Source organism: Loxodonta africana, chromosome 8 (genome assembly GCF_030014295.1).
Source record: "Loxodonta africana isolate mLoxAfr1 chromosome 8, mLoxAfr1.hap2, whole genome shotgun sequence".
Lineage (NCBI taxonomy): Eukaryota > Metazoa > Chordata > Mammalia > Proboscidea > Elephantidae > Loxodonta > Loxodonta africana.
Genome location: NC_087349.1, coordinates 28,310,895 through 28,336,409, shown reverse-complemented (window position 1 = coordinate 28,336,409; position 25,515 = coordinate 28,310,895). Strand labels below are relative to the sequence as shown.

General features: G+C 37.6%; 1 protein-coding gene across 1 annotated transcript in view; it reads left to right on the top strand.

Moving 5' to 3' along the window:
• CPED1 (cadherin like and PC-esterase domain containing 1) overlaps window positions 1-25,515 on the top strand; it is a 306,881-nt gene that overhangs the window by 155,842 nt on the left and 125,524 nt on the right. Inside the window, exons 12-15 of the mRNA XM_003407021.4 lie at window positions 1,691-1,761; window positions 3,446-3,496; window positions 10,226-10,412; window positions 12,003-12,171. Of these exons, the coding sequence (XP_003407069.1) occupies window positions 1,691-1,761; window positions 3,446-3,496; window positions 10,226-10,412; window positions 12,003-12,171 (478 nt within the window). The remainder of the gene's footprint in view (window positions 1-1,690; window positions 1,762-3,445; window positions 3,497-10,225; window positions 10,413-12,002; window positions 12,172-25,515) is intronic.

Sequence of the window (25,515 nt, the reverse complement as noted above, 5' to 3'; positions counted from 1 at the left end):
TATTTCAGGGATGTATCAGATGTGAACTTCATCCAGAGTTTTTGTTTCATATGAATTAAAAAAAAATTTTTTTTTTAATTTGTCTGACAGACTTGAACTAAATATATCTCGCCTCATGTTTTATCTATTTCTTTATTCCTTGGGAGGAGGGAAGTATTTTAAAGTAAGTCCTAGATGTCATTATTTCTTACCCACAATTATTTCATTGTGTATTTCTAAGAAAATAAATATTTAAAAAAATAAAATGGCAATTAGGACTATTTTTTTTTTTTTGTAGTAAGTTTGCCATGTCAACATTTTTCAAATATACAATTTTCACAGGTACAACATTTGCCATTTCAACTTTTTTCACACGTACGATTCAGTGACTTCAATTATGTTGAAGAAGGAACAACTCTGTCTTGGAGCAAGCACAGCCAGAATGTTCCTTAGAAGCAAAGATGGCGAGACTTTGTCTCGCTTAGTTTGGACATATTATCAGGAGGGGCCAATCTCTGGAGAAGGACAACCTGTTTGGTAAAATAGAGGGTCAGTGAAAAAGAGGAAGACCTTCAATGAGATGGATTGACGCAGTGGTTGCAACAATGGGCTCAAACATAGCAACAATTGTGAGGATGGTGTAGGACTGGGCAATATTTTGCTCTTTTATACATAAGGTCACTATGAGTCGAAGTGGCCTTGATGGCACCTAATAACGACAGCAATTATGTTCATCATGTTATACAACTATTACCATTACGCATGTCCAAATTTTTCCATCACCCTTAAGAGAAGCTCAGTTCTCCCAGCCCTATTTTTAATCCCAGATCCTTCTTAATTTCCTGTCTGTGTTTATATTTTGAAGAAATTCAATGTGTCTTGTGCATCTCTCCTCTACCACAGTGCCCAGAACAGTATCTGGGACAACAAATATTTATAAAATGCATTTTATTTAATTCTTCTAGCAGCCCTGTGAAGTAAGGCAGGTATAGCTAGCTATCTCCATTTTGCTGGTGCGGAATGGAGATTCACAACAGCACTAGAAATTTCCGTTAAGGGATCAGCAGCCAGCCCTGCCCAGTATTCCCTATCATCAGGACCAGCAATTTTTCCGTCTGCAATTTAGATTACTTTGGCCCCACATTTAAGAATTCAAAGGGTAATCTGGCCAAGCATTTAGTTAGTTGTACAGCAGAGAAAATGAGGCAAACACACTGAGATATAACTAACCCTTACCCTTCACTGCTGCCCATCGGAGCTCAAGGATAGAAGCCGTGGCCAGCCATGGTCATTTTCTGCCTGGTACTCTTACATTTCTTAGATTATCTGTATGTTCTTCTCAGGCTGTTCCTCAGAGTTTCCAAAGCTTCTTTCTTCAAAACTTTAGCCAAACAGATTCCAATAAGAATATGTGTTCCTGAATCAGTTCTGTTGGACCCAGGCTATCAGAGATTGCTTAGTTTTGGACAGAAAAGTGACTTTTTGCCCTGGTTTTCTTCAAATGTGCTTCCACTGATTAGGGATGATGAGATTTCCACCCACCTACTTTGAGGCTAGATTGCCAGTTTTGAGGAATGAAAGACAGAAAGTGTTTCTTTGTGTTCATCAAAATAACTGAGCCCACACAGGAAAAGAAATAGAGTGTTAGATGTAATTTCCATGAATTTTGTTCATTTCATTGATCCAGAGTTGTTTGGCATTGCATCTGCAGGAATTCTTTCTCAGAGGATGGGAACGTTGGAAAACCACAAGTGCCATTTGATGCAATCAAAAATAAAAAAGGTAAAAGGATATAGTCCCACTTGATTTCAACATGAAAATAAGTATTGCCTAGCCAAAAAGCATATTAAAAAAAAAAAGTAGCTTCATTAACAATAAACAGGGAAATACTATTTTCTTCAAATTCAGAAAAAAAATTTTCTTCTTGAAGATAACGAAATTGGAGCAAGCCTAGGAAAAGAAGTATTCTCGTGCTGTGGTGAAAGTACAAATTAGAACGATCGTCGTTAAGGGCATTTAACAAGACGTAAGAAAAACATTAAAAGATAAACTTAGAGACTAGAAAATTTACTTCTAAATATAGTATTAAGGAAATAATTAAGAAAAATTCAAAGATTTGATTGCAAAACTTGTTAATAAATGAGAGAAAATAGAAACCACCCAATAATAGTGAATTGATAAATTAAGCTCTAGTCATCTAATAAAATGCAGAATGAAGCCATTATCATATTTTAGAAGGATATTTATGACATGAAAGATGCTTATATTGTTAAATGCAAAATTAGCTATAAGCAACATGAAGCTATAATAATTAAGGGAAAGTAATAACAATTTTGATTTTATCTTTTTGGCTTATTTTCTTTTGTATCTTTTTTTTCCTTTCTAACGAACATCTGAGATTTTCGTAATAAGAAAAAAGTATATAACTTTAGAAGGAAAATAAGCACCTACCCTTGCATCTACAATTTTAAAAAATAATGTTTTACCCTTGCATCTACAATTTAAAAAAATAATGTTTTCCAATTATAAGTTAGGGTTTGATAGAACATACCAAAAACCAAACCCATTGCCATCGAGTTGATTGCAACTCATGGAGACCCTATAAAGCAGAGTAGAACTGCCCTCCCTAAGGTTTCCAAGGAGCAGCTGGTGGGTTTGAACTGTTGACCTTTTGGTTAGCAGACAAGCTCTTAACCACTACACCACCAGGGCTCCTTGATACAATACAGCAGTTCTCGAAATGTGGCTTGCAGGCCAGTAGCATCAGCATTGCCTAGGAAATTAATGAAAATTCAGATCTACTGAATCAGAGTTTCTGTGGATGAGGCCTAGGAATCTGTATTTTAACAAGCCCTTCAGACGATTCTGTGGCATGCTAAAGTTTGAGAACCATTGACTGGATGGAATGAATCAGTAGGCCCAGTGAAAAACTGATAATAAACTAGTCAGGCTACCCTTCCCTCTCCAACCATTTTTGTCTTTGTATGATTGATTTAAGTACACTAGGAGTTTTCATTCATTCATTTGTTCCACGAATATTTATTAATGAGGTTTTAAGATAGATGGTTGGTTGAATTTGGAAGTGTAAATATTAGTGGAACCAACTGGATGAAAGTTCTATAACTAATAACTTGCAAAATTATATTAATAGGATCGTAGAACTAGAAGGAACCTTGATACATCGTAGGACCAAATCCCTACCTTCAGGTGGTAGGTAGGATTAAACCATTCGTTTCCTTCCTCAACGTTCTCCTATTTGATGTAATCATCTTCCAGATTTCAAATCAAGTAATGTCTTTGGTTTTATCTTAGCTTTTGGTTTTACTTAGAAATGCTTCATGATGTAATAAAAACTAAACAACAAAACAAATGTTTTATTAAACCATTCTGTGTTTGAGGTTATGATACTCTTTTTTCTTCTGATCTTTTTCTTTTAAATTTACTTATTTTTTGTTTTGTTTTTTAGCTGTGGTACCACGAATTATGAATGAAACCAAGGAAATACGTTGCAGCAATGGTGAGTTGAGATTAAAGTGTTTCAGCCACATAACCAATAGTTAAGCACAGCCCAGCTTTGAGTAACTTGTCATCTTATCATATTTGGGCATCTTTGGGCTGCTAGTTTATTTTGAGTAAATTTTCAGAAGCAATGAGTTTTCTGAATGTGTCATTATTTGTCACTTTTGCATAAGAAGAACCTTTTCATTTTCTGTTTTTGAACATGATTTTTTTTTAAAGGCCAGTAACTTCCAAGCTCATTTTGAAGGACTCCAAGAGTTCTATAACACTGCCTTGGAGGCCCCTCAAACAGAAGAGCTTGGCAGATCTGCTTTATACATTCATCTTTAGAAGTCTCAGCACCCTGCAGCGATTTCTTTCCTGCCAGGTTGTTGCTACAATAGATAGTACTTGGGTAAAAATTTTTTTATAATAGTCAAGAGTTTTTAAATCAATTTTAAATTGGTTTTCTTAAAATTCATGTATAATTAATACATTTAATAATATAGAAAGCCTTACATTTGTAAATAATATTTGGAATCCTGTCTGGTCAATATTATCACACTGTTCTTACAAACCCAGTATTCTAGAGAGTCTAGATGACTTTTCAAGGTCACAAAGCTATTAAACTGGCTGAGCTGGATCTTCAGATTCTATGTCCAAAACTCCTGAGTTTTCTTAATATCCTATAATATCAAACCAGAAAACCAAATCCAGTACTGTCAAGTTGATTCCGACCCAGAGCGACCCTGTAGAACAGAGTAGAGCTGCCCCAGAAAGTTTCCAAGGAGCACCTAGCAGGTTCGAACTGCCAACCCTTTGGTTAGCAGCCGTAGCACTTAACCACTACGCCACCAGGGTTTCCATATCCTGTAATATGTGGTACAAAGTTAAGAGTTAAACTCAGTAGGTTTATTTTTTATAACAGTGCCTTTAATATGTATATATTTATATACATATTTATTTTTATATGTACATATAGTTTAAGGAAACTTGGCAACTCAATGGTTAACCGTTGACCTGCTAAGCAAAAGGTTGGTGGTTCGATGCCACCTGGTGGTTCTGCAGGAGAAAGACCTCGTGATCTACTTCTGTAATTACAGCCAAGAAAACCCTACGGAGCAGTTCTACTCGAGTTAAAAATTAACTGGATGGTGCATAGTAACGATAACAATATATAGTTTGCAAAAGCATACACTTAGAAAATAGTCTTTCCCAAAAAAAAAAAAAATTTTCTGTTAAAACATTAAGGCTAAAAAGAATTTATAGACTTAGGTCTCATTTATTATAAATAAAAGTCTTCTGATTTAACAAAATCTAATTTGTTTCATCTAGAATTTGATTTAAGTAATTCATTATGTTTTAATACTATCATTAAAATCACTTTAGCCTGAGAGGCTATACAATAAATATGGTTTAATAAAATCAACAAATATATCAAATTAAAGAAAAATAGTATGTTCAATACTGCCTTGCTGGTTGGGGAATTATAACAGATATTCCTTACACATAACCCTCTCTGCACCGCCTCCCCCGCCCCAAGCCCCTGCCAGTACCAGTTGCTAACAAGCTGATTCCAACTCATGACGACCCCATGTGTGTTGGAGTAGAGCTGTGCTCCATAAGGTTTTCAGTGGCTAATCTATCCGAAGTAGATCGCCAGGCTTTTTCTCTGAGGTGCCTCTGGGTGGGTGGACTCAAACCTCTAATCCTGTGGTTAGCAGCTGAACACATTAATTATTTATACCACGCAGGGACTTTTCCCAAGCCCTTACCCCTAAAAGAATACAAGCTCCTCAATTCTCCTGGGGTATTGGCACCGGAAGTGCGGTGGGAAAAAACAAGAAAGAAAACCATGAGCAGCGTTGGAATGAACACTTGTTGAGAGTGCACTGCGTTCCAGGCTTTAGGTTAGATGCAGCACGAGACAAACCACTTCATCTCTTAGGGCTTCCATTTCCTCATTTGTAAAATGCAAGGATTGTACTGGATGACCTCATTGTTTTCAGGCCCCAGGTAACATGGTAAAGAGGATGTGAACATGTTCTATAAGCTATTTAACGTTGTTCATGTTTTTAAGTTGATGAAAGCTAGTCTTACCCAGGCCTTCATAATTCATCTTTCTACTTTTATAGTATGAAATAAAATTTAAAATATGACCCTATGTGATGATGCCTCAGAACAGGTGGGACCATCCCTAGGAATCTAGGCTGTTCTGGTGTTTAATATGAGTTATGATTATCCCTCAAGAGGGCAATAAAATTCTGTGGTTAAAAGAAATCCATTCAAAGCAGCCAAACTTCAAACAGCTTTTCCATATATACTTGCCAAATAGGTTAAGCAGCTTGCTACCACCATACCTCACACTGGGTTCCCCATAGATCTAAGGTAAGCTGGCCTGAGGCAAGTTGGGACTGGGTTGGAAGGGTGCCAAGGAAACACCAGGTGTTTGTGGGCGGCAGCAGGGATGATTCAGTTGAAGATGATGTCAGAACTCAGCTTTCAAGCAGGGATCTGGGACACAGCCCTTATGCCAGAGGTGGTGAGTTTCTGATGAAACCAGAAGTAGGCACTTGATAAAATCATGCTCAGTGGAATCATTGAACATTTTATCTCATGAAGAGCTCAATTTTAGTGTTAAAATAGACAAGTCCCACTGAAAACCATTGAGTGAAAAGATAAAATGCAGAGAAATGAACTCTCGGTGAATGTTTATAAAAATATATCCTAGTAAGTTCAAGTACATCTTCTATGTTTACTATTTTGAAAAACACAATCTGTTACTTTGTTATTCACTTAGCTGGTTCTGAGCATAAAATATAGTACAAGTATACACATTCCCTTTCTGCCTAGGAAATGGTCATCTCCCAAGTACATTCCATAGCTCTGAACTCCAGCTTGTTTAAAGTGTTATGTTGGATTCATAGTCTCCATTTGAATCATATCTCATGACTAATATCCTGTTTTTGCTGTTCTTATCTTAGTGTCTTGAACATAGAATATGTTGGAAAGAATTTTTGATTAAAAAAATGAATGCTTTATTTTGGTTGAATATGAATTAAAAGCTATGGTCTTTTTCAGGATGAGTTTGAATAACACAAACAGTCTTACTCTTTGTTTTTTTTTTTTTTTTTGGTCCTTCATTATAAAAAGATTTCAGTAGTTGGTAAAAACCAACAATAAACCCAATGCCGTCAAGTTGATTCCAACTCATAGCGACCCTATAGGACAGAGTAGAACTGCCCTATAGGGTTTCCAAGGAGTGACTGGTGGATTCGAACTGCTGACCTTTTGGTTAGCAGCTATAACACTTAACCACTACACCACCAGGGTTTCCCAGTAATTGGAAGGTTCAGCAAAATTATAGCTGCAGCGTACTTAAAAATCAAACAGATTAAATCTTTGGTTGACCATTAGGTCAATTAGCAAGTAAAATCAGTCAAGTGGATAGTTTGCCCAATTCACTGAGTTATTCAACCAAATTGACTAGTTTATTTTTTCCTTAAGACTTTTTCCTAAAATGAAACTACAATATATTATTATGTTATTGGTCTTAATTTATACCTGAATAGTTTTTCTTCCATAGGCGAGAAAACCACAGAAAGTAGTTCAGAAAAACATGGTTTAAAAAAAAAATGCTTGCAGTGGATGATGGGAGTTATACTGACACCAAGTCCTGATTACTAGAATAAAACTTCCACATGGCCGGCAGTATCTATTGCCATGGATCTGGTGGCACGTCCACACGTTCATCAAAGAAATAGAAAAATTTTGGTCTTGTTGAGGCACAAAGTCTAGGATGTAATGAGCAGTAAGACTAGAGACGAGGAAGAAGAAGAGGTCAAAAAATGCCTCGTCTGCATATCAGAGCTTGGAATTGACCATGGAGTTGATGAGAAACTGTTAAAAAATCATAGGCAGATGGTCAGGTTTGATTTTAGAAAAGTCATTGTGACATCTGTATAAAAGGAAAGGAAGAAACAACAGTTAATAGCATATTCCACCTTCTACTCTTGAAACGCAGAGTAGCTGAAGCAGATGGATGAAGTAAACAGAGCCGAACAGATTTCAAAGGGCAGCAGGAGAAGGCAAAGAATTATAATGAAATGTACAAAGACCTGGAGATAGAAAACTAAAAGGGAAGAACACGCCTGGCATTTCTCAAGCTCAAAGAACTGAAGAAAAAATTCAGTTCTCAAGTTGCAATGTTGAAGGATTCTATGGGAAAAATATTGAATGACACATGAAGTATCAAAAGAAGATGGAAGGAATACAGAGTCAATGTACCAAAAAGAATTGGTCAACATTCAGTCATTTCAGGAGGCAGCATATGATAAAGAACCAATGGCACTTACGGAAGAAGTTGAAGCTGCACTGAAGGCATTGGTGAAAAACAAGGTTCCAGGAATTGATGGAATACTAATTGAGATGTTTCAACAAACAGATCAAGCACTGGAAGTGCTCACTTGTCTATGCCAAGAAATTTGGAAGGCAGCTACCTGTCCAACCAACTGGAAGGGATCCATATTTGTGGCCATTCCAAAGAAAGGTGATCTAACAGAATGTGGAAATTACCAAACAATACCATTAATATCACACACAAGTAAAATTTTGCTGAAGGTCTTTCAAAAGTGGTTGCAGCCGTACATAGACAGGGAACTGTCAGAAATTCAAGCTGGATTCAGAAGAGGACTGGAAGGAGGGATATCATTGCTGATGTTAGATGGATCTTGGCTAAAAGCAGAGAATATCAGAAAGATGTTTAACCAAAACCCAAACCCGTTGTTGTCTAGTTGATTCTGACACATAAAAAACCCAATCCAGTGCCGTCGAGTCGATTCCGACTCATAGTGACCCTACAGGACAGAGTAAATCTTCCCCATACAGTTTCCAAGGAGCACCTGGCAGATTCGAACTGCTGACCCTTTGGTTAGCAGCAGTAGCACTTAACCACTACGCCACCAGGGTAGCAACCCTATAAAACAGAGTAGAACTGCCCCGTAGGGTTTCCAAGGATAGCTGGTGGATTTGAACTGCCAACCTTTGGGTTTGCAGCCAAGATCTTAACTGCTGTGCCACCAGGGCCTGTGTTTTATTGACTATGCAAAGGCATTTGACTGTGTGGATCACAACAAATTATGGATAATATTGCGAAAAATAAGATCCCAGCACACTTAATTGTACTCATGAGGAACCTTTGCATAGTCATTCAAACAAAACAGGAGATACGGGTGGTTTAAAACCAGGAAAGGTGTGCGTCAGGGTTGTATCCCTTCACCATAACTATTCAATCTGTATGCTGAGGAAATCGTCCAAGAAGCTGGACTACATGAAGAAGACAGGGCATCAGGATTGGAGGAAAACTCACTAACAGCCTGCAGTATGCAGATGACACAACCTTGCATTGTTGAAAGTGAAGAGGACTTGAAGCACTTACTGATGAAGATCAAAGACTGCAGCCTTCAGTATGGATTACACCTTAACATAAAGAAAACAAAAATCCTCACATTTGGACCAATAAGCAACATCATGATAAATGGAGAAAATATTGAAGTTCTCAAGGATTTCATTTTACTTGGATCCACAATCAACACTCATGGAAGCAGCAGTCAAGAAATCGAACAACGTATTGCATTGGGCGAATCAGCTGCAAAAGACCCCTTCAAAGTGTTAAAAAGCAAAAACGTCACTTTGAGGGCTAAGGTGGGCCTGATCCAAGCCATGGTATTTTCGATTGCCTCGTATGCATGCAAAAGCTAGACAATGAATAAGGAAGAAAAATTGACATCTTTGAATTATGGTTTTGGCAAAGAATAGCGACTATACCATGGGCTGCCAGAAGAAAGAAAAAAATCTGTGTTGGAGGAAGTACAGTCAGAATGATCCTTAGAAGGGAAGATGGTAATATTTCTTTGGAAAACATTTGCTAAACTTCTTTGGGGTAATTTGTTTATTCCAAATATTAACACTGAATATAATTTATCAGTGGCCAGTATATGTGCCTATAATGCCATTTTTCTTTTTTTCTCAACAAGATACTTTTGGGAAAATTGAGTTACCAGATAGACTTATTTTTTCTTTAAGTGGTTTCAAATCAATAGTGTGAATTATTTTCTAGGTTTATAACAGAATGAGCAGAGTATAGCATTTGGCTCTTATGCTTTATGATACTTTCTCAGGTTGAGGTGGGCTGAGAAGGAAGAAAACTTCAAATTCCTGTGTTGACTTTTTTTATGATCTGAGTGTTTGGTTCACATTCATCACTTCATCCTACTGCTCATAACCTGCTATATCAATCCAATGACAGTTTAATCACATTCCTCGTTAGGAAATTTTCCTTGCTGGCCCCCATACTGTCACTACCACATAGAAACATCACTCTCGTTTACATAGTTGCTTTTTCATGCAGTAAATGCCATGAAAATATCATCAGTCCACTAGAGAGATACTTTCCTGTCTTCTACATCTCTAAACTTTCAAGGGCTGAGCAAAAAGTATCATTTATATAACACCAACTAAAGCCAGTAACTGTTATACCAGGCAAATTCTACAAAATTGACAAATAGACCATGTAGCTGAAGTAACAAACCAACTGTGGCCAAGGTGCTGAGTGGAAAATCAGTAGTGTTCACTGAAGTTGGTCAAAGGGAAAAAAAAAAACAAAACCCTAATCGTATACGATTTTTGAATGTTTATACACTTCACAGTTGTATTTTCTTTGTCATTGGTTTTGTTTTGTTTTTGACAGATAAACACACACTGTGTCATATCAAGCAGATCTTCACACATCCACACTTGGAACTAAATCCAGAGTTTCATCCGAAGATCAAAGATTATTCCTCTGAAGTCCCATTTGATGTGGTAACAGTGACTATCGGAGCAGAGACTTCCAAGTGTCAGTGCAAGGTGCACCTCTACGAGCAGGCAGGGCCAAGGTATGGGGATGCTGATGGGGCTGCATTAAGTCATCAGAGTGGAAGCAGACATCTGAGACAGCCTTTGGAAATGGTTCAGAAAATCTGAGACCTGAGAGCCTCTGGATCTTCCCTTTTCAGGTGTCATGTGGTGAAAAAAAAAAAAAAAGCACATCAGGTCTCTACTGATCTGCCAACAAGCTTTGTAACAACTTTGTAAGAAGAGAGGATCTCCTTATATAACATTAAAACAACAATAACAACAACAAAACAGTTTCCATCAAGTGGAGAACCCTTTCAATAAAAATTTTACCATTATTTTCAAGTTGGGCTAGTAGTATTTCAGCATCCTTCTAGCCCAACTTAACTCCTCAAGTTTTCAAATATCCAGGGGTTGATTGCTTATTGCACATATTGGCAACAATTTGTGGATATAGTAACACTGACTTTCCTAGTCTCACCGGGATTTTGTTGTAGTGGGGGTGGTGGTTGACTGTTTTGAGAATCACCAACTCTTTGCTCTGTCGTTATGAACAGAAGATAGAATCTTGTTACATGTCATCTAAGTGGCAAGGAAGATACTCCTGTTTCCTTGTTATACGCAAAGAAATGTACTTAGCATCCATGGGAACAAGGAAAGTCTAGTAAAAAGAGATGAGGATTCAAGCCAGACCAACCTGAATCCCAACCCTGGAACTGTGGGCAATCTGTTTACCAGTTGTATGTCATGGTCTTTTTATGTTTAAGATAGGGACAATCGTAGTTTTTGTATAGAGTGGCCAAAAGTATTAAATGAAATAACGTATGGCTCTGACAGGTAGTTAATTAATATTAATTCCCTTTCCTTTATTTGGGAGTGGTGGTGCAGTTAATGCACTCTACTGCTAACTGAAAAGTTGGAGGTTTGAGTCCACCCAGAGGCATGTTGGGAGAAAGCCTGTCAACCTTCTTCCAAAAAATTCCCCCAAATCCACTGCCGCTGAGTCAATACTTGTAGCGACCCCATGGGGTTTTCAAGGCTGTAAATCTCTACTGAAGCAGACTGCTGCTTCTTCCAAGTATTAACCATTGAAAACCCTACGGAGCACAGCTCTACTCTGACATACATGGGGTCGCCATGAATCAGAATTGACTTGATGGCAACTGGTTTGGTTTATGTTTTTCTCCCCTTGGTTGACGTAGGGCATGATTTGCTCTGTAAACTGCTCTTGGCATAGCAAAAAACTGTACAACAAAAGTTTTCATACTTTAGTTTTCTTTTGAAATTGTAGAGACTTTACCTGTTTCCAATGCAAATAACCCCCCAAACAAAAACAAAAGTTAAAAAATGTTGCTGTTGAGTCAATTCCGACTCATAGTGACTCTGTAGAATGGAGTAGAGCTGCCCCATAGGGTTTCCAAGGAGCAGCTGGTGAATTTGAGCTGCTGACCTTTTGGTTAGCACCCGAGCTCTTAACCACTGCGCCACCAGGGCTCCTCCTGTGCAAATAATTGTGAAATAAATGTGAAATAATTCTGTTTGGGATGAATACTTGTCTCTCCCTTCTCTTTCCTCTCTCCCTTCCCTTGCTTCTCTCTCTGCCCCTCCTCCTTCTTCCTCTCTCCCGCCAGCTTTGCCAGCTATCCTCTGGGGTTAGGGATGAACACAATCTCCATGTTCCTGGTGGATGAATCTCCAGCACCGGGTGAAACTCTAACCATGTACAGACTCACCATCCACCGAGAAGACCGCCCAAGTCTACCCTTGTTCGAGGACTTCACAGCTTGTGGTTTTGTGCAGGTAACTGAATTTTACAACTTCACTTGGGTTGAGTTAGGCGTGATCTGTTAGGCCAAGTGAAAAATGTGAATCCAAACTGTGGCCTCATTTCAAAAGAACGAGAGTCCCAGTCAGGCATCTGAAGCACATCATTGTGAACAGGTTTTCTTTTTGGTGTTGTGGCTACTCTTTGCATTTGTATTGTGTTTGGTGAGTTTACTGTGGTTAATATTTAAAGAAATATCTGAGTACTCACACTTAGTTATGAAATTGGCTTCACGTTCTCCTTTGAAGTGTGCTGTTTTTCTTGGATTTATCCCTGGATCTACTTTTGAAATTTTAAACTGTATTCAGTGGAATTCATTTTAAAGAGTGAGAGGAAAATTTATGCAATTATTTTACAGAAGAAATACCAGCTGAATGAAATAAATTTGCCTGGGGTGGATATATTTCTCATTCATGTCTCATACCTTAATCATTCCCAAAGACTATAGTTTTTCTTCTTAGCAACACACACCAGTTTATAGCCCTGCTGATTTCAGAGAAGTGCAAACATTACTAGAGACTTTGTCTTGCTTTCTCCTCTCTTGGTGCCTTTTCTAGGAATTCTATATATAATGTTCTACACTTCCTCACAGAGTTTACTGTCACTACTGTGAATTCCAGGGAAGTTATAATTCGTTCTCTATATCTACTAATCTGTTCAGAAAGTATAATTGCAAGTATGTCATGTCAAAGGGATTTATATGCTCCTGGGGTCTCTGAAGTAGAGAGAGCTAGGAGAAGAAAGGTATGGCAGATGGATCTCAGTGGGTGTATGGATACCATGTTTGTTGTTGTTGAATTCTTTTTTAATATACTGTATTTTTAGAGAAACTTTAAGAGAAATTGCATAGAAAGTTCCTAAAAACCCCTTAACCCTCCTGCAAACGGTTTCTCCTAGTAACATCTTGTATTAGTGTGATATGGTACATTTGTTCCCATTGATGAACTAGTATTGGTACATTAACTAAATCCATAGTTTGCACTGAGGTTCAGATGTCATATTTTCATTTGAAGTCAAATGTCCAGATCCAGTAATCTCTATCACCCCTCCTCCCTCTATCTCATTTATCTATTCCTAAGAGCTTAATACCATTTTGGAATGATGCTCATAGCTGAGATTTTTCTTTTTCAAGGAAACAGATAACTAATTTGTGATGAACTACCACTAAATCAAAGGGAATTTCACATTTGGCTAAAGATGGTCTAAAACAGGGCATAAACTTTATTCTGAAGGATATTAATAGGTTTACTAAAAAATAAAAAGTAGAGTAGAATTCCTTGGTCAAGGGGGCTAATGGATCAATATGTAAAGCTAAGTTAAGTAGGTTTCTTTATTTCAGGCCTCCTCTGAACATTTAATACACTAATTTAAATGGTGGACTTTCAAAGGGGAAAATATAGTGTACAGCATTCCTTCTGCATAACCCAGTTGAGGAAACACTGGGCTAGACTATGGAAAGGACTTCAAAATCTGGTTCTCTCAGATATCTGTTCTTCAGTTTGCTCTATTTGGGTTGCTATATCTCAGTCTTTTTTTCCTACTGGAAAATAAATAATAGAGCCACATTAAAAACATTCATGAGGGAGGGATCAAAATCCTGGATGGAGGTGTGTTTTTATGTGTGTGTGTGCATAACTATTTGCAGAATAAATATTTTCAAGTTCATTAATATGTGAATATAAAATTTTTTTTCTTTATCCTATGCTATATTTTAAGGGTAATCATTAAGCTCTCGGCTGCTAATTGGAAGGTCAATGGTTTGAACCCACCAGCCGCTCCACAGGAGAAAAGACCTGGCTATATCTTCTACTACAAAGATTACAGCCTTAGAAACACTACGGGGCAGTTCTCCTCTGTCCTATAGGGTTACTATGAGTCAGTTGAAATTAACTTGATAGCACAGACAACATGCAATATTTTAAATAGAAACTAATCCTAGAACCAATCTTCTTTAAGGAAAAGATGATGAATAATTTCTCCAGGATATTTGTGGTTAATAATAAGAGTTATTTTTTTACTTAAAAAGCACCACAGGTTTAATTTTAATTTAGAATTTAATTTTTAATATTCTCCATGGATTTTTTTTATGGATAGCTACATTATTAAGTTGGTCAGTAAACTTGGCTTTTATATGGAGTAAATATATAATAAAGTTTAAAAAGAAGAAGAAAATTCCTACAATACAGTGTGGAAAAAATGTATTTTTGCTTTTAAGGTGCCACCAGAGACAGCTGTACTGTTGCATTTGTTTGTGTGTCTTTTGGAACATAATTGTATTACCCACAATTATTGGCACAGGTGTATATTTTGGCTCAGCTCTCAAGTACGCTAAACTTAAACATCAAATGACTCATTCATTATTATTCTATATGTGGAACCCATTCATAGGCATTAGTAATTTGAGTTTTTCTGTTTCAAAGTGTCCATAAAGATATAAAACCCTTACGTAATTTTTTTTTATACTGATATGTATGTCAGGAATATCTATTCTGCCCTGCTTGTTCTCATTTGGAGAGACCTTTGCAGTTTATCCCAGTTATACACACGCTGAATATCTGGGGAGGCATCTGTAGGAAGGAGAATGATGGCATGAGTGGAAGGGACATGCAGGGGTGGAATCTGCAGAGTTTGCCCACTTCTTTCTTGTTCATTACTTTCTTTACCCTTCCAATTAAAGCCACAATGAGATACCACTACCCACTACCCCGATGACAACCATTGAAAGGACTGACAGTACCAAGTATTGGTGAGGACATGAGGCAACTGAGTCTTTCATACACTGCTGATGGGAGTGGAAAATATTTGACCACTTTGGGGAACAATGGTGCTACCTACTAAAGCTAAACATGCGTATATCCTACGACCCAGTAATTCTCCTCCTTGTTCTATAAACCTGTTGCTGCCAAGTCAATTCCAACACACAGTGACCCTATAGGACAGAGCAGAACTGCCCTGTAGGGTTTCCTAGGCTGTAATCCTTATGGAAGCAGATAGCCAGGTCTCTTCTCCCATAGAGGGGCTGGTGGGTTCAAACCACTGACCTCTGGGTTAGCAGGCAAGCACTTAACCACAGCACCACCAGGGCTCCTTTCCTAGATATATACCCAAGATAAATGAATTATAAGGATCCCTTGTGACTCAGTGGTTAAGCACTCAGCTGCTAACCAAAAGGTGAGCAGTTTGAAACTACTAGCCACTCTGCAGGAGAAAAAACCTGGCAATCTGCTCCCGTAGAGATCACAGCCTAGGAAACTCTATGGGGCTGTTCTACTCTGTCCTATAGGTTTGCTATGAGTCGAAATCAACTTAACGGCACATAACTACAACAAATGAATCATATGCCCTTCAAAAAATGTATACAAGAAATCTTCATGTCATTTTTATTAATAATAGCTAAAAACTGGAAGCAATTCAATAGGAAAGGAGATAAATTCAATGCAACACTATTCAAATATTTAAAAATAAATGAACTACTGATACACACAAACATAGATTAATCTCCAAAACATTGTTGTTGTTAGGTACCGTCAAGTCGGTTCCAACTCATAGCAAGGATGAAACACTGCCCGGCCCTGCGTCACCCTTACGATCCTCATTATGCTTGAACTCATTGTTGCAGCCACTGTGTCAATCCACCTGGTTGAGGGTCTTCCTCTTTTCCGCTAACCCAAGCATGACATCCTTCTCCAGGGACTGATCCCTCCTGACAACATGTCCAAAGTATGTAAGACGCAGTCTCGCCATCCTTGCTCCCAAGGAGCATTCTGATTGTACTTCTTCCAAGACAAATTTGTTCATTCTTTTGGCAGTCCATGGTATATTCAATATTCTTTACCAACTCCACAATTCAAAGGCATCAACTCTTCTTTGGTCTTCCTTATTCATTGCCCAGCTTTCACATGCATAAGATGCAATTGAAAATACCATGGTTTAGGTCAGGTGCGCCTTAGTCTTCAAGGTGACATCTTTGCTCTTCAACACTTTAAAGAGGTCCTTTGCACCAGATTTATCCAATGCAATGTGTCTTTTGATTTCTTGACTGCTGCTTCTGTGGCTGTTGATTGTGGATCCAAGTAAAATGAAATCCTTGACAACTTCAATCTTTGCTCCGTTTATCATGATGTTGCTCATTGGTCCAGTTGTGAGGAGTTTTGTTTTCTTTATGTTGAGGTGCAATCCATACCAAAGGCTGTGGTCTTTGATCTTCATTAGTAAGTGCTTCAAATCCTTTTCAATTTCCAAAACATTATGTTGAGCAAAAGCAGCCAGACACAAGACATACTATCTTTCGTTTATATAAACTTCAAGAAGAGGCAAAACTAGCCTACCGTGATGGAAATCAGGGTAGTAATTACCTCTAAAGTGTGGGTATCCCTAGGCATGAGGGCACTTTTTAGACAAATGTTCTGTATTTTGATCTGTGTGAATGACTCCAGTATGACTCTAGCTACAGAATTTGGAAACATGGAATGTAATGAACTGTGTACTTAAGATCTGTACAAGTTACTGTATATACATTACATAATATAGTATAAATTATATATACTGTATATGTTAGACCTCAATAAAATAATAAAGAAGAATTAGTGGGAAAATATGCATTGTTATCTTCCAAGACTTGCCTCCCTTTTCAAACATTATATTGATCAGAAACAAGTTAATTACCTTAAAAAATAGATACTAGGAATTTGTTACTATAATATGAAGAAAACTATTAGAAAATTTCTAATAATCTGTATTCTACAGATGATTGCAGGAAAGTATTACAATCATTTGTAAGACTCCTTTCCAGAAGATCTTAATTTAAATTTTATGTGTGGTCCCTCAATAACACTATATTTTATAAACATGGAAAAAGAAATCTAATAAGCACTAGTATGTTTTAGTCTTTCTTTTAGAAAGTGTTAAATGAATGAACAGATAAATGTGGCATGAGTAATCTAGATTGCTTTGGCAAGAGTAGCCTCGGGAATTGGGAGAAGTCAACAGCAGAGGTAGGATTTTCTCATCATAGGTTCCAGTTAAAATTTTAATCCAGAGAACTGCCCCTTATTTCTCTTTAATGTTTAATCTCATTAAGGTCTTTAGGTTTCACTGAAAGCTGATACCAGTATGAAGGTTACAATAAAAAGAAAGAATGAGGGATAAAATTTCTAATCTCCTATCAATTTTCAAGTATTTGAGAATTTCCACATTAAGTTAAAGGCTAAACAGATATATGAGACTTACAGACTCTTGGTCTTTTAAAATTGTTCTTTTTAAATTTTCTGTCAATAACCATAGTGCACTCACTGTATTCTTAGAGTCGAACTTCAGAGTCAAACTATTGTAGATTAATTGATAGGCTGTTCTATTTGCATCCCCAAAGCCTATATACTTGAACCTAAAAGAAAATGAATTTACTTTTATTTATTGCTTAAGGAGGGAAATTATTATTTCTCCAACATTTCAAACTAGATTTTGGTCTAGTTGACTTTGTTATTAAATTATAAATAAACATACAAGGCAATCCACCTGCAAATGACCAAGACAAGAGAATGCAATTTGTGATTCATTAAGCCTTCTTAATTTCTCCTTCTCTTACTCTCTTACCTCTGGTCATCAACTATTCAAGTCATCAAAAGATAGACGGGAAATGAAGCAAATATAAGGCACACCAGTCAATTAAAAAATCAATTACTATGATATTTGGTGAATAGTAAAATAATTTAGTTAATTTGGTAATCGAAGTTTTGTCTCATTTATATGATCAGCGGTCATTGTTAAGTACATCCGTAGTCATAATTAACTATTTGAGTTTATCTAATGACTGTTTCCAATTATATTGCCAATTAAAATTTGTATCTGGTTGTTACAGAGGCAGTTGTAAGTTTTGTTATTGCTAGTGAGTGGGGAAGGGCTAATTTAAATGACTGGTAACAACCAGATTTGGACTAGGGTTTCTCAGTCTTGGAACTATTGACATTTGGGCAGCATAGTTCTTTGTTGTAGGGGGCTTCCCTGTGTACCGTAGGAAGTTTAGCAGCATCCCTGGCCTCTACCCACTAGATGCCAGTAGCACTCTCCTCAACCAAAAATGTCTCCATACATTGCTAAATATTTCTTGAGAGGCAAAATCAACCTGGGCTGAGAGCTACTGGTTTAGACCTATAAGAATTCCAGCTTTTCTGGCCATCTAAGATGCTCCACTGGTTTCATCCCTTTGGGAACAAGGAAGAATGAGGAAACCTAAAGATACAAGGGAAAGATTAGTCCAAAGGACTAATGGACCACATCTACCATGGCCTCCACCAGACTGAGTCCAGTACAACTAGATGGTGCCTGGCTACCACCACTGACTGCTCTGACAGGGATGACAATAGAGGGTCCCAGACAGAGCTGGAGAAAAATGTAGAACAAAATTCTAACTCACAAACAAAGACCAGACTTACTGGCCTGACAGAGACTGGAGAAACCCTGAGAGTATGGTCCCCGGACACCTTTTTAGCTTAGTAATGAACTCATTCCCAAGGTTCACCCTTCAGCCAAAGATTAGATAGGCCCATAAAACAAAGTGAGACTAAAGGGGCATAACAGCCCAAGGGCAAGGACTAGAATGCAGAATAGGACAGGAGAGCTGCTAATGGGGAACCCAAAGTTGAGAATGGAGAGTGTTGACATGTCGTGGAGTTGTTACCAATGTCATAAAACAATATGTGTACTGTTTAATGAGAAACTTTGTTCTGTAAACCTTCATCTAAAGTACAGTAAAAAAAAAGAAAAAAGAATTCCTGCTTTTCCACTTTCTTACTTTCACCTAGAACATAGAATTTATCAGAAGTGTGACTATTTTAGAGGCATTCCTTCAATTTTGTATGTTGAAGAATTATTCTTTTTTCTTCCCTGTGTTTTTAATCATTTCTGTAGTCAGTGATACTGCTCTGACAGCTCTTTATTCTACTCATTAATTTTCCATCTTTTCTGTCTAATGTAATTATCATAATCAGAAATACACATTGAATTGTAGAAAACATGATCCTTCTTGAAACATAAAAAGTCATATAACATACCTAGACTGTTATTACATTTTAATTTACCCACAAATAATATAATGTTTTGCTGTTAGGAAGGAAGATTTAGAAAGTAAGAAACTGATACTATAACCGGGATATGTCAAGTTTAGGAATTAACAAAATACATTTATGTTCTAAGGAAATTAAAATACATATGGGGAAGTATTTTCTTTAATACCCCTTTCCAAATAAAAAACTTTTTTTACATAGATAACAATATAATATCCATAGAAGTTGATCTGTATAGATGATCCATGGTTTCATATACATTTTGTCCCCAGAGTATTGTGCCAGAATAAAGCCATAAGTAAATTCTACAGAAAAGTCAGATATCAGAATCCTAGGGGACTAGGTTTCATGGATCCATTTACTTAGAAACAGCTTTAATTTTTAAAGGGATTACAGTTCATAAAGGGAAGATACCAAGGAAAGAGAGAATAGGATTTTTAAGACTTGGTCTGGCATTTTAGCTACATATTTAAAACTGGTATCCACTGCTTTATTTTTTAAAATTAAGTAGTGGTCTAGATACTGAGTTACTCTTTTAACACCACAAAGTGATGATGTTGTCATTAGCTGCCATCGAGTCAGCCTTGACTCATGACGACCCCATGTGTTGCAGAGTAGAACTGCTCCATAGGGTTTTCTTGGCTGTAATCTTTATGGACCCATTTTGGCAGGCCTTTCTTCCACTCAATCACTGGATGGGTTTGAACGACCAACCTCCAGGTTAGCAGCCAGTCACAAACCTCTTGCACCACCCAGGCTCAACTCAAGTTATAGAGACCAAAACCAAACCCATTGCCATCGAGTTGATTCCAACTCATAGTGACTGTATAGGACAGGATAGAACCAAAGAGCGATGGATTCGAACTGCCGACCTTTTGGTTAGCAGCCTAACTCTTAACCACTGTGCCACCAGGGCTCCAACTCAAGTGAGAGTTGCCTAATATTTAGCAAAGATCCATAATAAAAGAGCAAAAGAACGCTCACCAGAAGCAATTTTAATAAAACCTTTGTTCATTTTCAAAGTTAGAATATCTATTAAATATCCATATTAGTGATTTTTAATTACCTTCCCTATCTCAGTTTACTAGAGGAATATGATTTAATTTTTCAGCAACAGAATCAGTGTTATCATGAAATGCTCTCAACCAGCAACTGATTGTAAGTACCTACTATCCACTTGGAGCCCTGGTGGAGTGGTTAAGAACTCAGGCTACTAACCACAAGGTCAGCAGTTTGAAACCACCATCTGCTCCTTGGAAACCCTATGGGGCAGTTCTGCTCTGTCCTATAGGGTCGCTATAGGGTCACTGTGAGTTGGAATTGACTCGATGGCAACGGAATTTTTTTTTTTTTTTGGTACTATCCACTTAGTTCCTAGAAATATGCTATGTGTTGTAGGGAAATACAATACTAATAGCAGCAGAGGTAGTATTAGTAGTAAGAAAACATTTAAAAACTTTTATTATATACCAGATATTGAGCTAAGCACTTTATCTTTCTGTCTTATGCAATATTCACCACAACTCTGAACATATGTGACCTTTTTATCTTTTTTTTCTAAACATAGGAAGAATAGAAAAGTTAGAAAGCTCATCCAAGGTCACATATGTAATTAGTAGCAACGGTGAGATTTGAATATATGTCTTGCTGACTCCAAATCTATCCACTTGATCATTAGTCTGGACAGTGGAATTTAAAACCCTCAGGGTACTTAAAATCTAACTGACCTATTTTGGAAGCTCTCATTCAGCCAGAATCTAAACTGTTAAAATTTAATTAACTGGGAGTAGTTCCCATGGTCACATACAATGATAATTAATATTCATAATAGTGTTCTGGAATAGTTTGCAAAATTCTGAGGTTTCATAATCTTTAATTATGTTGATGAGGGAAATATTATATCAGTCTTCCCCTAAATAATACATTAGGAAAGTTTTAGAGCTATCTAATGTCTAATATTTTATAAGATAGCATATATTTTCATGTCTGACCATGCTTATTGATCCAATACTTAAATAAGGTTTAGCTATTTTACATATTATAATTTCACATTGTCAGAATACTGTTACTGACACTTATTGTTGCAATTGTTTTCCAATTCACAGGCTTTTTTTTTTTAATGTTATGCTTGATTACGTATTACAGCAATTTCTAGTTAATCATTTTTACCATTTAACACAACTCACTACCTTATTGTTTTTATTAAAAAAGGCCACAATACATTTTTTTTTCAAAATTGAAAACAGAATTTGTTTATGTACCCATTATGATAGTGAGAACAATATATTGTGTAGCTGACAGTTCCACGATATGTCAATGATGCACTTAACAACATGAAAGGACCTTACCTCACACTCTTTAAGCATAGAAGGTATCTACTTCTCCCTCTTCTAAGGGGAAGCTAAGCCTTGACGGCTAAGGAACATGTTTTATACTTTTGGTGATATTTTTCAAAGGCATCGTGAATAGATTTCTCATGTGTAGATTTTCACCTTTAAGGGCTTGTTATGATATCTCTGCCTTTACTGAGTTAAAATTAAGTAGATTCCTGAATGCTGTGATTGAATAGTGCATTTATTTTTGGAACATTTAGGAGACAAAGTTTGTGCAGTAGAAGTCAAATTTTACTCTGCCCTGTAAAGAGGATAGGAGTCAAATTTCTGTGGAAATTATTTTATCAGAGCAAATTTTGCATCTCAGCAAAATACCACAGGCCGCTTTCTAACCTATAGTGGTTAAAAGGCCAACAACTCCAATTTCATGCCCTTAATTGCAGTCAGGAAAACCACTGCATTGATGTAAATATGACTTATTTTATTTTAATAGAAATTTAAAAACTAGAGCCCCTAAAAGTAATGTGTACCATAGGCACTGTGCCTACTGTACCTAATAAAGAGGTTGACCCTACTCCTTTTTTCACCCTGAAGGGCCTATAGCAACAGCATCTGTTCATTTTATCAATGACCTGGGCTGTAGGCACTCATTCAAGCCTTTGTTAAGTGCCCTTGACTTAAACACTTAACCTCATGCAAGTGTTTCCAGTTCAGCATGTATATATGGACTGAGATCCTTTTCCAGCTTTCTTTAAGAGCCCGTGTAACACCTTTAAAAAAAAAATCCAAACCCATAGCCGTAGAGTCGATTCCAACTGATGGCAACCTTATAGGACAGAGTAGAACTGCCGCATAGGGTTTCCAAGGAGCAGCTGCTGGATTGAACTGCCAGTGTTTTGGTTAGCAACCAAGCTCTTGAGCACTAGGAGAAAGAAATTTTACTTCCAGGAGCAGAATGTGCATCCAGGCATTCGAAGGGATAGGTCCCCTCAGTGGCCAGTAAGTCTTTACATACATTGAAGGCTTGGGAATTTAGTGTTCACTTTTCTTAAAAAACCAAGCAAAGATGAGAAGGGTGTTTTCTTTGATTCATGATCTATATTAGCACTTACATAAATTATCCTTCTGAGTTGGTGAAAAAGAGTTAACCACTCACCTCATGAGTTAATGTAACTTATGGTCCGATAAATTACCATTTAAAATGAAAAATTTTGCTTAACACATCTGCTGTCCATGTTTCTCCAAGTCACATCTGCTTCTTTTAAGAGAAGAAACAAACTTTTTCTACCATTAGCGCGGCAAAGCCAAGACAGCGTGGAAGAGAATCAGATCTTTCTGGCTTCCGGCAGCATCCGGAGAAGCTTCTCTGAGTACAGACTTCTGCTGACTACCCTCACTTTTGTTTGAAGTTTATATTTTTGCATTCTAAGAATTAGCCTTCTGATTTCTGAATTGGACAGGAAAATGGAAAGGAACCCCGAGAGGCTTCTTAATAAAACATTCTGTTAAAGGATTTCAAATGTTGACACTTGAAACTTCGAAGGAGGTAGTGGCTAGAAGAGAAACAGGCAAGATACCTTCAATTCCTAATTCCCACTTCTTTGTGCACTCTAACTGTTCCAAAGGGCCCCTAGGTTTTTGCTCTTTTCTGCACTTTCTTCCCTATCTCTCAAGCTCAAACTAAGTCTAGCCAAGTTTATGTATCAGGATGGCAGGGATGGTGGTGAGCTAGGGGAGACAACTGGGGGACTAGGCCAGGCTTCTTTATAAGTCTTCCTCCACCATCAACCCAAGTCTAGAATAAAACCAGTTGCCATCGAGTCAATTCCAGCTCACAATGACCCAATGGGAATTAGAATAAAGCTGTAATCCGTAGGGTTTTCAATGGCTGGTTTTTCAGAAGTAGATCACTAGGCCTTTCTTCCAAAGCACCTATGGGTAGACTCAAACCCAGTTAGCAGCTGAGCACGTTAACTGTTTGCACCACCCACGGACTAATCTAGAATACTACTTTTTTTTTTTTTAAGACACCTTTGGCATCACCAAATAACAGAATTTGAGCTCTGTTTTGAACACGTTAAAGCAAACAGTTTCTCTGAGTCAGTGGTTTTTTAACATTTTGGAGGGAGCAATGAACCTCTTTGAATATCTGCTGAAAGTTTAGATCCCACTTCTCCAGAATTTATGTACATGTATATACACATACAGAGGTGTGAAAAAACCCAGGTAAAGAAATCCTATCCTAGTAATTCACAATCCGAAGCAGGGTATCACTAGCAGTGACACACAAAATGTGTAGAATTTCATTTCTGGCTTAAATATGTTGTAGTTGCCATTCGGTTGATTCTGACTCGTGGAGACCCCATGTGGGCAGGGTAGGACTGCTCCATAGTGTTTTCAAGGCTGCAACCTATAGGAAGCAGATCTCTAGGCTTGTCTTCTGTGGCACCTCTGGGTGGATTGGAATCACCAACCTTTTGGCTAGTAGTTGAGAGCTAACTGTTTGCACTCCCTAGAGACTCTGGCGTAAATATGTTGTTGTTGTTGAGTACTGTCGAGTCAATTTTGACTTGTAGTGATCCTATAGGACAGAGTAGAACTGCCCCATGGGGTTTCCGAGGCTGTAATTTCACAAGAGCAGACTGCCACATCTTTCTCCCACAGAGCCGCTGGTAGGTTCAAACCACTGACCTTTTGGCTAGCAGCCCAGCTCTTAACCACTGTGTCACCAGGGCTCCCTATGAGCCAGAATCGACTGGACGGCAATGGGTTTGGTTTTTTGGCTTTAATCTTTATGGAGCAGATTTCCCGGTCTTTTCTCCCAAGGAGCAGCTGGTGGTTTCAAACTGCCAACCTGTCAGTTAGCAACTGAATGCTTAACCATTGTACCACCGTGGCTCTTGGCATAAATATAAATGGTTATAATTCCATTTATCGAGCATATACTTTGTCCCAGCAATTGTACTAGGTGTTCACATATATTATTTCCTTTGTAGTTTTAATGACGAAGATATTAGTGTCAAATAACATTTGGGAATTATTTGTAGACTTTTTTTCCTTTTCAATTATCTTAATTAGCACAGAGAGTCACAATTACCGTATTTCTCCAGGCCAAATGCCACTGAATCCTTTGGAAATAATCAACTGTAAGGAGCTACCTGGGCTCAGCTTTTTCTCACAGGCTCAGAAGGTAGTCATGAGTTGTAGAGGTAATGGTGGTCCTGAAAACACAAGGAAATTGAATAGAATCTCTTTTGGACTATTTATATTGTCCTCACAAGCCATTGATGTGTTTTCTTTCAGCAGATTCTAACAAATTGTTTTTTGTTCAAAGAAAGGTTGGCCTGTTGTCTCAATTAGGTAATGCTGAGAAAATTTCCACATGCATTTGACGGATTGTAACATTTCCTGCAATAGGCATGTGTTGTAGGAACAGGAATGGTGGGTGGGTATTCCTAGCAGATGGTTTCACCGATTGCGGAACTACAAGTTGGTTTGACAGATGTTCCCTGAAGGCAGAATTAGGACACTTTACTGCCTGACATATTTAACTTCTTTTGAAAATGTTGCTAATTTGTCTTTTTTTTTTTTTTTCTATTTCACCCACACCCTTTTTTAGGCAGGACTGATGAGTTTAAAACATTGAGCATGACCTCACTCTTCAAAGCAAAACAGGCCTCTCCACCCCAGCGGCCCTCAGCTCTCCAGGATCTCATTCCTTAGCAATGCATTGCAGACTTTCACTGACTTTTCTAGGTTTTTACCTCCTCCACATCCCCCCAGCCCCTTGCATGCCTGAGGATGATCTTTGCAGGCCTAATGATTGGCAAAATAAATATTGCAAGTAGAATTCTTGACCTGACAGGTTATTTTAAAATTAAATTCCTGATAACATTAAGAGATTTAGGTTTCAAAGTTTAAAGAA